We start from the raw sequence: 16,437 nt of genomic DNA, 5'->3' as shown, positions 1-16,437 counted from the left end.
AATGTTAATCATAAAAAAGTGAGAGGCATTACGAGTGCGTGGAAGTATTTGATTGGCTGCTCTTATACGATTGTTTACCCAACCAGGAAGTTTGGCAGTTTTCCCATTTCATACATACATTGTATACATTAGATAAAAAGATTTCTTGCAATGAAATACATTTTGAAAATATATAACACCATTTGCTGGGCATACATGAATATTACCAGATACGTCCATGTACAATGTACTGAATTTAGTGATTAGTTTGTAACGGATTGTAATCAAATGAAATATATATTGATTGCAAGTTATTTTAGAAATATACATTTTTTTTCTAAAATTCATACAAAGAAAGATATTCATTCCTTTGTATACAGAAAAGCCTTTAAAACATGCTTGTTACTAGGTATTCTTATACAAGACACATAACATTAATCATATTATTATAACTTTTTTTTATTTTTTTTTTATTTTCAAAGACATTTCATTTTGGATTACAAGGCAATAAACATCACATTCACACACTTCACATTCACACACATATATATTGAAGAAAACCAAACTGTCAATTAATGGGTTTTTTTCATTACTGTATTATTGAATATATATGAAATTGTCAAAAGTCAACTGATCTATAATATTGAGTATAGTTAATTAATTAAACGACATAATAGTCACTATATTGCTTAAGAACTTTTAAGTACATATAAGTTGTCCAAAATATTAATGCTATATATAAAGTTATATGTATATCCAAATTGCTATATAATATCAACAGTAACATGTAACATAAACACTGTACGTAATATTACATAATCAAGAAACATACACATCTCTTTCATATATACAGTTTTCCTTTTTTAAATTATAACTTTTTATGTGTGTGCATACATATCTCACAAACATACACACCTTTACATCCATTTACCATGCATACCAGGATAGTACAGTAGACAAACATTGAAGAGATAAACATTAACTGTATTAAATTGAAATAGTAACACTAAATATTGTAGGAGACAGAGACACACACAACATAGAAAGAGAGAAATAAAGAGAGAAAGAGAGAGAAAGGGTGTAGGTAGGAAAGAAAAGGAACTTAGAGGTCCCATAGCTAAAATATCCAAATATATTCAAAATTCCTTGTATAATTTGAGTATTAAAACATTACATTTTCGAACAACAGGCAAAAGTCAGAGCTTGCGATAGCATTAACAATAAAAAAAACATGTAAGATGGGCATACAGTATTAATAATATTATTTGTACTACTGTTACATTTCAAAAATGGCTTTCCATTTCCTCCAATTAATTTCAAATTTCCTTTTAATGTATTCATTTTTGCTGCTGATGATATATTTCTGAACAATGAAGTGGTCTTTAATGACATTGATAAGAGCATTCAGACTCAAAGATTTATGTAGACATCTACTTTTATAGATGTAGTGTTTTATAATTACTAAAATTTCGTTATCAACCATATTTGCTTGAGGTGATAGTATACCAAAAAGAAAAGATTCTTTATTTATAAAAATAGGAATGAGGAAAATGTCACATAAAGTTTCAAATCGCTGTAGTAGTTCCTACACTTCTGTGCATTCCCATAGACAATGGACAATAGTTTCTCTTTCCATATTACAGAGTGTACATAAAGGACTAGGGTATATGTTTATTTTAAAAGAAAAGTGTTAGTTACTAGAATATGATGTAAAGTTCTAACTTGAAACCATTGCAATTTAGAACTTTTCGTGATAGTAAATGGAAGTTTAAGTATTTTAACCCATTTTTCATGATTAAACTCAAAGTCAAATTCTTCATTCCATTTTCTTACCCCATTTGGTGTTGAACGTGCTGTAATGATTCAGTTATAAAAGTCTTTAGATCCCTTTTTACTCTTATAAAATATTTCTATGTTTGATGGTAAAAATAGTAAGACTGGTCTTTCTATCATAAACTCAAATCTTCTAAGAAAATGCTTTACAGCTGTGACTAGACCATGATGTTGTAGATATGACTTTTTATTCTATAGTTTTGACGGAATTCATTAAGGGAATAAAAAGTCATATCACAAATACTTTTGACGAAGGTCATTTATAGTATAAACAGTGGCTTTAAACCAGTGTGGATAGAAAACAAATTTATTCCCTACTTGTATGTCATTGTTATACCAAAGTGGTGTTTTTAATATAGAATCTTGGCGTATCACCCTCATATAATTTGAGTTATTCAATCTAACCCAACATTTGAAGATTTCCTTCCAAAATTTATTTTTACAATTAGAAACACATGTACTAATATATTCCTTGCCACAATTTTGTAATTTCTTTTATATCAACAGTCAAATTTAAAAGTACATTCCATTTCCCTGATGACTGAAAAACTCTCCTGACCCAACTTAGCTTAAGAGAATCAATAAATGCATGCAGATCAACCATTTCCAACCCTCCATCTACATAATCTTGAATAACAACATCCTTTTTTATTTGATGAGGTTTGCCACCCCACAAAAAGTTGAATAATATAGAATTCAGTTTAGTAATTTATTTTTCAGGTGGACTTGGTAGGGTAATAAATAGATAATTAAATTGAGAGATTAGTAAGGATTTGATTATGTTAATTTTACCAAGAGGTGTAAAGTTCCTCCTACTCCATATATTGATTAGAGATTTAAGTTTCACCAACTTTTTGTCAAAATTCATTCTAGGGATTTCACCAAGATCCACAGAAAAGTCTATTCCTAAAAAAGTGAATTTGTCTTTTCCCCAAATCAGATTCAGTTCGGGTAAAAACGTTTCCTGACTGTATTTTTTACTGCCAATCCATATCACCTGAGTTTTATTAGTATTAATATTAAGCCCTGAAATATTGACAAAACTATTTAATTCAGTAATTGATTCTTTTAAAGACATCTCTGAACCATCTAGAATTAATCCTGTGTCTTCTGCATATTGTACATTCAGAATATCTATATTTTGGAGTTGTATTCCCTTGATGTTTCTATTGTTTCTTATTTTTGCTGCTAAAACCTCAACACAAATGATGAAGATATATGGGGCAATGGGATCCCCTTGACGACAACCACGCTGTATGCTAATTGATGAAGAAATATTACCACCCTGATTAATTGAAGAAAAAAACATTATGAAGAATATTAACCCAATTCCTTATATCTGTCCCAAAGTTAAAATATTCTAATACGTTATTGATAAAACTTCATGAAACTGAATCGAATGGTTTTTTTCAAAATCTATCATAAGTAACATACCTGGGATGTTGAGATCCTCTGCATAGTGCATTATATCATATACTGTACGAATGTTTCCCCCAATGTAGCGCCCCGCTAAAAATCCTGTCTGATCTTCATTAATCAATAAACTGATTTTATTCGATGGGATATAATTCCAGAAGCTATTTATTTTATAAGTGATATTTAGGAGTGAAATGGGTCTCCAGTTTTTCAAAAAATGACGTGATTTATCTCCCTTAGGAATACAAGTTATAACTCCTTGTCTTTGTGTAATGGACAATTGACCTACTGAAAAACTATAATTAATTGAACGAACAACAAAATCACCCAGGTAATACCAGAATACCTTAAAAAATTCTGCTGTAAAACCGTCAGATCCTGGAGTCTTTTTATTTTTCATAATTTTTAAAACATGGCCAGCTTCATTCAAAGATATTTTACCTTCCAAACCATTTGCATCATACTCGCTTAGCTTTGGAACATACATTGTATACATTAGATAAAAAGATTTCTTGCAATGAAATATATTTTGAAAATATATAACACAATTTGCTGGGCATACGTGAATATTACCAGATATGTCCATGTACAATGTACTCAATTTTTTGTTTAGTTTGTAACGGATTGAAATCAAATGAAATATATATTGATTGCAAGTTATTTTAGAAATATACATTTTTTTTCTAAAATTCATACAAAGAAAGATATTCATTCCTTTGTATACAGAAAAGCCTTTAAAACATGCTTGTTACTAGATATTCTTATACAAGACACATAACATTAATCATATTAGTATAACTTGGTTATATGAAGTTACCCGCTATATATTCATAATTCTGAGGCAAATTAAACCACAAACTGGTAAATACCGTTAAAAAAGTGAATCAATACTAAAGGTCATTGACTATAAAATGTATGGAACCAAATTTCATCAAAACCTATTAAGCACCCCTCTTAAATCAATGTCACACAAACAATAATCTCCCTCTTCCCCTTCACTTGTCACACCACGAAAGCTCATGAATATCCACCACCCCCCTCCCCCCTACCCTTCAATCGATGTAATCAGGGAACAATGACAGTATCTCATTTATAACATCTAGGTATATATACAGTCTATGTAATATCTTACCAGTCAGGCATGACGGCGATACCATCCGATTTGTTTTACGAATGTTTGGTAGTCTCCCAAACTTCGTTGTGCATGTGTTTTATGCACACTTATACATTATATAATCGATATGATAACCAGTGGTCACGACGACAGGTCATGTTCGTATAATTACACTAATAGATTGACATGTATGGCTGTGTCTATGATTAAATTAAAAGAATAAAGCATGGTTATATCATGTGACGTGTTTTTTCTCATGACCGCCTTTAAACTATCGAATATTACACAACAATGTAGGCCTTGTAAGTCTGTTTATAGGAAACAAATGGAGGTTTTTTTCGACCTGTATAGATCCAGTCAATTCTGGATGACGAAAGGGGTCAATGTTGTAAATGATTTTGGGTAATTAAGAATAGTCCTGACGACTTGTATGTACTATTTGTAACAATATAGTGTTATTCATTAGTGATCTTTTTACCAATGAAAGGGTTCGAAAATAAGACAGCCATCTTATATAAAATCAATTTAACACGGGCTGTGTTATATAATGTCAATCTAGCACAGACTGTTTTATATGCTTAGTCGAAACCGTGACTATGTTCAAACATGGGAATCCGAGTACAATGCAAAAATGAAAAAGTTTTTAAAATAACGTTTCAATACCTTTTACAAAAGAACTAGAGTCATACTATCATGTTGGATTTTGTTATGTTTTGTAAAACAGCTCTAAAACGTTTGTTGGTGTAAAACTCCATTGAAGTACAATGCAAAACAAAAAATGGGTAAATAATACGATTGAAATCCTATGCATTTACATTATATTTCGGTGTCAGATAACCAGATTAGAGATTCTTTCATCGGTGACTCAAGATGTGAAATGACACCGTCACAACAATGGACGTTAAACAAAATACGTCAAACTAAACCAAACCACGCATGTTTAGCATCATGCTAGCCAGTAATATATCATTATAATTGTACAGAATGTACTTCAGATAAACGCCCTATCGAGGAAAAAACAGGATGGAATAGGTAAAAACAGGATAGCAAAAAAGGAAACCGTGATTTGAACTCGAAATCGGCAAATCGCGTGATATATATGTATAAAATATAGAAGTTCAAGGATAATATAACTATGTGTCCCTGTAGGGTGAACGTCTTCACTTTCATCGACGACATCCGCCAAGCAAATCTAGGTCCAATCTGGTTTAAATAGCGTCCACATATGCAACGCCTTTGTCAATTCCATCAAATTTGTTACATCCAGTCCTAATTAGGTTATTTAATACTGAAACGGATTAAACAGTCCTAACCAGGTCACTTAATACAGACACGTGCTAACCAGTCCTAACTAGGTCACTTAATACTGACACGGGCTAACCAGTCTTAACAAGGTCACTGTATACAGCCACGGGCTAACCAGTCCTAACCAGGTCACTTAATACTGACACGGGCTAACGAGTACTAACTAGGTCATTTAATACTGACACGGGCTAACCAGTCTTAACCAGGTCACTGTATACAGCCACGGGCTAACCAGTCCTAACTAGTTCACCTAATACTGACACGGGCTAACTAGTCCTAACTAGGTCACTTAATACTGACACGGGCTAACCAGTCCTAACTAGGTCACTTAATACTGACACGGGCTAACGAGTACTAACTAGGTCATTTAATACTGACACGGGCTAACCAGTCTTAACCAGGTCACTGTATACAGCCACGGGCTAACCAGTCCTAACTAGGTCACTTAATACTGACACGGGCTAACGAGTCCTAACTAGGTCACTTAATACTGACACGGGCCAACCAGTCCTAAGTAGGTCACTTAATACTGACACGGGCTAACCAGTCTTAACCAGGTCACTTAATACTGACACGGGCTAACCAGTCTTAACCAGGTCACTGTATACTGACACGGGCTAACCAGTCCTAACTATGTCACTTAATACTGACACGGGCCAACCAGTCCTAACTAGGTCACTTAATACTGACACGGGCTAACCAGTCCTAACTTGGTTACTTAATACTGACACGGACTAACGAGTCCTAATTAGGTTACTTAATACTGACACGGGCTAACCAGTCCTAACCAGGCCAGTTTATACTGACACGGACTAACCAGTCCTAACCAGGTCACTTAATACTGACACGAACTAACAAGTCCTAACTACGCCACTTAATACTGACACGGGCTAACCAGTCCTAACCAGGTCACTTAATACTGACACGGACTAACAAGTCCTAACCAGGTTACTTAATACTGACACGGGCTATCCAGTCCTAACTTGGTTACTTAATACTGACACGGACTAACAAGTCCTAACTACGCCACTTAATACTGACACGGGCTAACAAGTCCTAACTACGCCACTTAATACTGACACGGGCTAACCAGTCCTAACCAGGTCACTTAATACTGACACGGACTAACAAGTCCTAACTACGCCACTTAATACTGACACGGGCTAACCAGTCCTAACTAGGTCACTTAATACTGACACAGGCTAACCAGTCCTAACTAGGTTACTTAATACTGGCACGGGCTATCCAGTCCTAACTAGGTTACTTAATACTGACACGGACTAACCAGTCCTTACTAGGTTACTTAATACTGGCACGGGTTAAAAAGTCCTAATTAGGTTACTTAATACTGACACCGACTAACCAGTCCTAACCAGGTCACTTAATACTGACACGGGCTAACCAGTCCTAACCAGGTCACTTAATACTGACACGGACTTACCAGTCCTAATTAGGTTACTTAATACTGACACGGACTAACCAGTCCTAACCAGGTCACTTAATACTGACACGGGCTAACGAGTACTAACTAGGTTACTTAATACTGATACGGGCTAACTAGTCCTAACCAGGTCACTTAATACTGACACGGACTAACCAGTCCTAACCAGGTCACTTAATACTGACACGGGCTAACCAGTCCTAACCAGGTCACTTAATACTGACACAGGCTAACCAGTCTTAGCGAGGTTACTTAATACTGACACGGGCTAACAAGTCCTAACCAGGTCACTTAATACTGACACAGGCTAACCAGTCCTAACTAGGTTACTTAATACTGGCACGGGCTATCCAGTCCTAACTAGTTTACTTCATACTGACACGGACTAACCAGTCCTTACTAGGTTACTTAATACTGGCACGGGTTAACAAGTCATAATTAGGTTACTTAATACTGACACCGACTAACCAGTCCTAACCAGGTCACTTAATACTGACACGGGCTAACCAGTCCTAATTAGGTTACTTAATACTGACACGGGCTAACCAGTCCTAACCAGGTCACTTAATACTGACACGGACTTACCAGTCCTAATTAGGTTACTTAATACTGACACGGACTAACCAGTCCTAACTAGGTCACTTAATACTGACACGGACTAACCAGTCCTAACCAGGTCACTTAATACTGACACGGGCTAACGAGTACTAACTAGGTTACTTAATACTGACACGGGCTAACCAGTCCTAACCAGGTCACTTAATACTGACACGGACTAACCAGTCCTAACCAGGTCACTTAATACTGACACGGGCTAACCAGTCCTAACTATGTCACTTAATACTGACACGGGCTAACAAGTCCTAACTATGTCACTTAATACTGACACGGGCTAACAAGTCCTAACTATGTCACTTAATACTGACACGGGCCAACCAGTCCTAACTAGGTCACTTAATACTGACACGGGCTAACCAGTCTTAACCAGGTCACTTAATACTGACAAGGACTAACTAGTCCTAACTACGCCACTTAATACTGACACGGGCTAACCAGTCCTAACCAGGCCAGTTTATACTGACACGGACTAACCAGTCCTAACCAGGTCACTTAATACTGACACGGACTAACAAGTCCTAACTACGCCACTTAATACTGACACGGGCTAACAAGTCCTAACTAGGTTACTTAATACTGGCACGGGTTAACCAGTCCTAACCAGGCCAGTTAATACTGACACGGGCTAACCCGTCCTAACCGTCACCCTATACAATACTCCCTGCTGCACTCCACATATGGAGGCTCTATATCAATACATGTGGCAAAGAGATTACTTAAATCCACATCACCACGTCCACAATTTTGGGGACCCTAATTACTGTGTGTCACAGCACAAGACAGCGTGCCAAAGCAGGGGTAATCTTCTATCATATCTTCTAACATTGGGATTTCATTAGGATATTTACTTTTTTTCCTTTCTTCAACTGACATTACTTCCTATCAGCGTTTTATTTTCTTCTGTACATGCGGCAATACACAGAATGTCGTCACATGAATATTCTGTACGTAGTTTGCTCCTGTATATCAAGTTTTTGTTGTAGACACTAAAACATGATTTATTAACAAATGTGTACAACAAACACCTTCCTGGGAGTCGTACTTTTTTCATAATCAGCTTGAGTTTTTCGAGTGATCCGCGAATGCCGTAACAACTGTATTGGGTGTCATGAAAAAAGCCAACAACATCATTCAAATATAATTCAGTTATTTAATGAATAAACTTAAAATAGCATCAATAATTGAGATTACTTTAAAATGCGCCCCCCTTTTAGATCTTCGGGAAGTCTTACCCCCATGGCCAACAGCAAACAGACCTCTATCCTTCCGGAAAGAATGCATGTTGTCGTCTGCGTCTGACAGCTGCATTATCCAGATGACAGCTTAGGACTGAGACCACAATTAAGTACTTCCGGGTTCAGGCCCCACGAATGAAGTCCCCTCAAAAATGTATGTATTTCAGGAAAACAAATCAAATGCCTCTTTGAACTTGATTTCTGTTGATGAATTTAATGTGGATTTATAGTAGAGATGTCAATCTAGATTTTGTGATGTAAAATAATAACATTGATCTTTTATTATGTGCTCCAGGACCCTGTGTGATGAGTCCTGATTTGACCTCTACCCCTGACCCGGATGTATATTATCCACGTTGGTGACACATTTTGACAGCTATCTCCAGAAAATGTCGAACATGCTGGGTTGAAACTTTTATATTTTGCTGCTCAGATGTTGGTCTTGGCCAGGTGAGATGGAAAGTTGCATATCTGATTTTGGGAATTTATAATGAATTTTAATGTTACAATGAAACAACGAAGCTAATTGTGGTCTCGGTGTATGTTATTGTCTACATTATAAATACGCTTGACATCGAAGCGAATTTAAGCGTTTAGATGACCCCACAAAAGAAATAATCTAGAGGAGTTCCGAATGTAATGAGTTATCGTTCCTGATTCTCGGATACTAGCTACAACGTCCTTAAATCAGTTCTAACACAGATATCAGTACTAATATCTAGCGATAGAGTTCTTCGACACCATTGATATTTCACATCGCTAATTAAGGCACCTATAGATATTGATTTGACCATACACGTAGCTAATCAATGAAGTATGTCCCTTACCAGATCTATCGACTTCTTTCATTATCTGTCTTTTAATGTTTTATTGATGATATTTAGACTTGAGAAGATTCATCATTCATGAACCTTAGCACAATGTAGTTGAAAGTACAATTTAATAAATAATGTTCACACGTAAATAAAAGGGAAATATTTTAATACATATAATTTAATTATTCAGCACAATTTTAATTGATTATTTTTTTCTCTTTTAATCAGTAAATATACGACACCAGTACAGTTTTCTTCAATATATACATTTGTACATTTGCATGTATATACACACGTAGAGTTGGTAACATTGTAAACATCTGGTCTGTGGTAGAGGACTCCCGTCTTATGTGACCAAAATCTATATGTGCCTTTGAAAGTTGCCCGTGACATTATTGACTGTACAATAAATCGTCACAGTCAACAGGTACCACATCATAGACGCCTTCTGAAAATAAGACAATATCGAAAATATTCCACAATTTCTTGCAATGATAAGTATCCTAATATAGGATCGTCAATAAAAAGTCTTAGCCTTGAATACCATTGTGTATGATAGGATGCACAGTTAACTTTAACAGACAAATGTCTGCAAAACTAAAATGCTCAGAAAACGAAAATATCAACAAATGTATCGATCAACTTTTTCCAAGGGTTTTGAAAGGAAACTGGTAAACTTTGAATCGTATCAGTTGAGCGACTTGAATCACAGGGGTTTGTAATAAAATGATATTTCATCTCTTGAATTTGCATCATCATTTTTATTATTTTTACGGTACAATGAATAACGTATGGCCCTGGTTGTATGGTAATATAGATGGTTTGGTTACCCTATACATGCATCATGTTTGTCTATTACATGTTTCAAGATTTTATCTAACTTCATACATATATCTTTATACAGGAAAGTTAGGCAAAGGAAAATCAGACGTACACAGGGACCTATACTTCTTGGGGGGTCAGCGTTACATACTAATGAAAAGGAAAAACTTACCTGAGTAATTATATTTGTCGCTGGAAGCATTGTTTGTCCTCAGCTTCCATGAGCCGGTCCCAGTTCCTTCCTTATAGTTAGATGTTCTGTGAAGTTGAAAAACTGTGTGTATTTAAACAGCTGTTTTGTTTATGATCATATACACATTTTAAAACCATATCGCTCTTAAGTATCTTTAAATGAATTATGTATATATTGATTTGACTGGAAAAATCGTTATTGTTTTTGCACTGAAATGCGAGAGTATATCCTGTCTTATACAAATAAGTAATATAGAAAACATGAGATTGCTTAAATTGAACGCCGAAACAGTCAGAAACTGGTTATAAGTTTGAAATGTACAATATTACAATTCAATAAAGTTTATTATCACCAGAGGGCGCACTATTTATCTCCTTTTTTTTGCATTATCGCTATGTTTGGCAGGGTTTCTCCTAAAACTTAAACTGGCCATGCTTATCATTGACCACGTGGTAAATATCTAATAAGTGTATGTACAGATATTTTTACCTGAGTATTTTTTTGTCGATTCTACCTTAATTCATAAGACGCTGATTGATTTAATACCCCTTGAATAATTAAGGAACGACGTGTATACATCATGTGTCATAATAATAATAATAATCCTCTTACTGTTACGATGTATCAAACCAATGTAAATGTGTACCAGTTGTTGTCCGGGTTTGCACTCCAATCCTGGCAGTGTGTTGTACCATGTGTTTTTGTATACAAATTATAGATGTTTGATTTGTAATTAACAGTATACATCAATGCAGATACAAGGACAATTACTATGATTGCAATTTATTTACCTACATGTATATTATCAAATACTATAAAAGAAATATGATATCATTTGATTTGTTTTTCACTTTCAATAAGATATACACATGTACGCACATATAGATATGTTCACTTATATCAGCATGAGAATTTGAATACAGCACGTAAAGTTATGAATTCGTTATCAGAGATCAAATGTAAATAATCGAGATTTGAAAACATTATCGTATATTATTATTATTATTTTGTATATATATGATATGTATTTACAAATACTTAACATACACATATGTAGTAATTCAATAAAATAACGAAGTAATATACAATAAAAACTGAATACATCAAAGAGTAACAATTTAATTCATACAATGTCAGATTTGTGCAATAAACATCAATCAATTTTATAATGTATAGCTTTATTACAAAAATAAGATTAAAATTAATACTGATTAAGAATAAAAAATATATATCATACTTATTCATATGAAGCTTAGCCATAAATATTTAGGAGCAAAATAACTGAAACTTACCTTTGAGTTTGTTGTAAAATTAATAAGCGTTAGATATTAGCCATTGGCAACATGTCATACAAACAATGGTGAAAATAAAAACAAATAAAGCATTTTCAGTTTCTACAAATAAAGGTCAATTAAGCAACCAATTATCAATTTCATATCTGACTGTACATAAGGCTTATCTACCAATCAAAAATATATATCATATATAGCACCATCATTATGTCAACAAATATAATATACATATTATCTTTTTGCCTGTGAAATATAGAAAATTATCAAATTGATAAAACATATATCACTGCAGTGAAAATAAAAAGTTTTGCCGGAACTGCTTTCCCGTTGTAAGAGTTGTTCCTTTGATCGAACTCCCCCATTACCCCCTTTTCCTTGTTAGGAAACAAATTAATAGAAGCATTTAAAGGCCTCATTTGAAATGTAATAAAAATAAATTTTAATTGTTTGCCGTTTAATATCAAACATATTTCACTCGTATGTCAGGTATTTCCATTACTCGTGAAAATGTTATTGATATTAAACGGCAAACTATTAAATAACCTCTATGTATAAGTAACAAATGAGTGTTGTTTTTATTTAATTAATCAATTAACGCAAATGTAAAGGTGGTTTTCTTCTCTGGTTCAAATTTTGGTGTTTTTACAAAATATGTATTTTTTCATAAAAACCGCGAACTGGTTGAAATTTTGTATGTTTTCTTTCAATGTTTTGAAATTAACTTATTTTCCATGGATAAAAGAATTGTTGAAAACTGTTGAAAGATTGAGTCAATGAATTTGTATGGAAAACAAATAAATTCAGAAACTTTGTAAATGAAACTACTATACAGAAACAAGTATCATATATCTATTTAAAGTATCTGAACAAATTTATCGTGACAGTATTCTACTCATTTACGTACCCATTAGTATAGCATCACCAGCCGCTAATATTGCTGTCCCGTCAACTCGGAAGATGAACTTTCCAGGAACACCAATGTTAGATCTGTATTCAAGGTTGGTGATGTCATCGTAATTATAATTGTTCAAGGTGTAGCTATTTACATTGTCTCCAGCATTAAATCCAACCTAAGGTGAAATAGAGGAAAACATACATAACTATTATTACAAACGCAATCATTATTCTATATTTTTACTCTATCCGATGATACCATCATACCATGCATAATAACTTCCTTAGCATAACAACTTGCTTTTCATGACGTAAGCTATTAACTGTCTTGTAGAAGACAAGAGAACAAATATCAAATTCTGCAAGTGATTCTCATATTAGTCGACTCTAACATGTAGTATATAGCGGTAGTTATATTCGCAGATTTCTTAACATGCAGGCGTGGTTATAAAAACAAACGAATATCAATATACAACAAAAATCGACAAAACGAGTACAAAATATGTAACCAAACAGTGGTCTCCGTGGAGACTATTAAACAATTGTCAGGATAATAGGTTTGGTTTGTTTTTGTTTAACGTCCTATTAACACACAGGGTCATTTAAGGATATGCAAGGTTTTAAAGGTGGAGGAAAGCCCGAGTACCCGGAGAAAAACCAACGACCTACGGTCAGTACCTGGCAACTTCCCCCCGTAGGTTTCGAACTCGCAACCCAGAGGTGGAGGGCTAGTGATTGGACACCTTAACCACTCAGGATAATAAGACCAGTGTTCAGGAAGAGTAAGCATCTTCTACTCGATGACATCAGCCAAATAATGCAGGTAATGTTACGTCAATATGAACATTGTACACGGAAATATGATAATCCTCTATGCGGTCCTTATATTGACCACATAATCTTAACATGGTCTTTATACATTTGCATTTCTCGAAACCTTCTCTTCAATGTTTTTTTTCGTTAGTAATCGATATCTGTCACGTAAATCGTGTACAATATGAACAACCTCTTGAATGTTGAATCAATTGGGAGATGTTAACATCAAATGTAGGAAAGCAAGGCTGTACCTATCTAGAAATGGAAAATTCATAATCGAAAATTAGGGAGTTGAAGTCATTACAATTATCATAAAGTTGTTCACTAACCCAAGTGGTTCCATTGTAAGTAAAGATCGAGGTTAGAGGCTGCTGTTAAAAAAGTATCCTAAGACCTCCATTTCAAGTTCTGCAGAGTACACCCGACCGACATGATCAACCCAGTCTTTGCTACATTATTTAAAGATAACACATCTCTATAGGTGGAATAGGTCTTTAAACATAACCAGGATCGTACTAAATCAGAAAAATAAAAAATAAAAATAAAGTAGTTACGATAAAAAAAATCAATCGTAAAGATGCTACAAAGCGCGCAGCATATCAACTTCCGTTGTCTTCTGTGTCTTCTAATTAGACGACAGGAGGGACAGTGATTAATCGAGGGATGATACATCATGCATACACCTTGGGTGTAATGTTGGTATAGTTGATATAGGCTTATCATTATTACAAAATATTAAAGTGAAAATATTATTTACTGTATTATTGTTGAACTTACCATAGCGTGTGTATTACCATTCGCATACCCGGCCCATTCTATGGTCTGGTAATGGAACATTGCAAAGGATTTGACTCCATCCGTCACTAGAACTACCTGGAAAGTATTCCTCTGCAAAAAGGAAATATTGATATCATTTATTAAAATCATGGTGTAATGCAAACGCATGGATAGCAGACAAATATGAAACTTTCTTCATAGCAAACATTATTAGAACAGACAAACTGGCAAACCTGAAGACATTTACAGATATTTTTTGCCAAACAAAGTAATCGTATGTCGTACAAACAATCTTTATCTGCACATATATACGGATATAACAAAGGAAGGTCGACAATTAACATCATTATACATATAATTTGGCATTAGGATCAATAAACACAACCGATTCGTCAGTTAGGAATCTTTTTGAGAAGTTTGATTGACATTGTATCTCTCTTACTTCAAAATGATTTTTTTCTGTGCCGTAATGTGCATAATAGAAACAATCAGTTTAGGTGAGTCGTACCTTCGTCGCATCAACTCCAGCGGCATTATAGTATGGAACATCTAGCCATGTTGCTGTAAAAACGCTGGTCGGTTGGAATGTAGTTTGATTGTCATAGTAGTTTGCAATGTCAGCTTTGGCGCGAGTGAGGAGAGCAGAGTCATTTGTGAGCTTGTACCAAACCTCGCCAGTTGTGCGAGTATCGACATCTATCCAAAACAGCGCGATCAATGGAGCAGTGTCTGGAAACGGTTGGGGAGAGTATCGGGAATACTGACCAGTGAAGGAAAGATGCCCGTTATTATTAACCTGCAATAGAACACCAATAATACATTAGCTAACAGGAGTACCGTGGGATAGAACAACATTTACACAAAACCAGAAGATTTACAGACCAACAAACAGAAAGGAACTAACTCTTTCAAAATCACACAAGCAAAGATCCAATCCATTGGAATTGGAATTGTCTGTGTATATGTTGGCTTTTACGTATTTGAACCTGATGTCCTTAACAGATTCAGATTCTTTATTTTGCCGACCGCCTTACGGCTCATAGACGCATCAATAATACATGTACAAAGAATACAATTATCCACGTCTAATAAACACACTCAAGCCCAATGACAAACAGATGCTTCGACCAGACGCTCGGATAACAACAATATGCTAGTGTCCAATTTTTACAGGTATTAGAATTACGGAAGAGTATTAGGCTCATATAGTGATTTATCCGTGATTGCGGAATAAAAATCAGAAATTCAAGTTCAAGTGCTTACGTAAATCGTGTCGTAGGCCTTGTTGAAAAACTTAAAGTTGAAATAGATGACAGGAGAACTTCCATCATCTGTTGGACCTAACAGCTGATCGTCAGCTCCTGCTATTCCGTTGTATGGGTAGGGGTACATATCCTCTAAAAAGATTCCACTAACTACAGAAATCAACAACAAAGCCACTAGACGTGTAGCAGTGAAATTAACCATCCTCCAGATGTGTACAGGTTGTCTTTTACATAGTAAATTACAAATAGCGGTACTACTGAAACTGTAACGCTGTGTCTTACACTACCGCGTCCATAGGAACTACACTGTACTATCGTTAAAGAAGATAGAATGTGCGCGTCACCTTTGCCAGTGTGCGACCTGCTATGTAATGAAATGTTAATCATAATAAAGAGAGAGGCATTACGAGTGCGTAGAAGTATTTGATTGGCTGCTCTTATACGATTGTTTACCCAACCAGGAAGTTTGGCAGTTGACCAATTTCATACAGCTTAGTTACAATTAGATTTCTTGCAATCAAATATATTTTGAAAATATGCCGGCATTGCAAATAGGCCGTACTAGAAAGTAAGCATTGGGATCTTTGCAATGAAATATAGCTTGGAAATTAGCCGACTTTAT

The 16,437-nt window shown here is 34.8% G+C and overlaps 1 protein-coding gene across 2 annotated transcripts; it reads right to left on the bottom strand.

Moving 5' to 3' along the window:
• Positions 1-9,905: 9,905 nt before the first annotated feature.
• LOC117345048 (sushi, nidogen and EGF-like domain-containing protein 1) lies at positions 9,906-16,208 on the bottom strand. 2 transcript variants are annotated; one of them, XM_033907987.1, is made up of 7 exons: positions 15,814-16,208; positions 15,059-15,346; positions 14,551-14,661; positions 12,968-13,133; positions 11,384-12,063; positions 10,751-10,836; positions 9,906-10,204 (listed from the first exon to the last, which is right to left on the bottom strand). In XM_033907987.1, the coding sequence occupies exons 1-5, from the start codon at positions 16,015-16,017 to the stop codon at positions 12,038-12,040; spliced, it is 795 nt and encodes a 264-aa protein (XP_033763878.1). In that variant the 5' UTR covers positions 16,018-16,208; the 3' UTR covers positions 9,906-10,204; positions 10,751-10,836; positions 11,384-12,037. The 2 variants fall into 2 exon arrangements, with proteins under 2 accessions (XP_033763878.1, XP_033763879.1); XM_033907988.1 differs by having other exon boundaries at positions 11,418-12,063.
• Positions 16,209-16,437: the final 229 nt, after the last annotated feature.

Source organism: Pecten maximus, chromosome 16, assembly GCF_902652985.1.
Source record: "Pecten maximus chromosome 16, xPecMax1.1, whole genome shotgun sequence".
Classification (NCBI taxonomy): Eukaryota; Metazoa; Mollusca; class Bivalvia; order Pectinida; family Pectinidae; genus Pecten; species Pecten maximus.
Note: the sequence above shows the minus strand (reverse complement) of the source record. Positions and strands in the feature narration are given on the sequence as shown.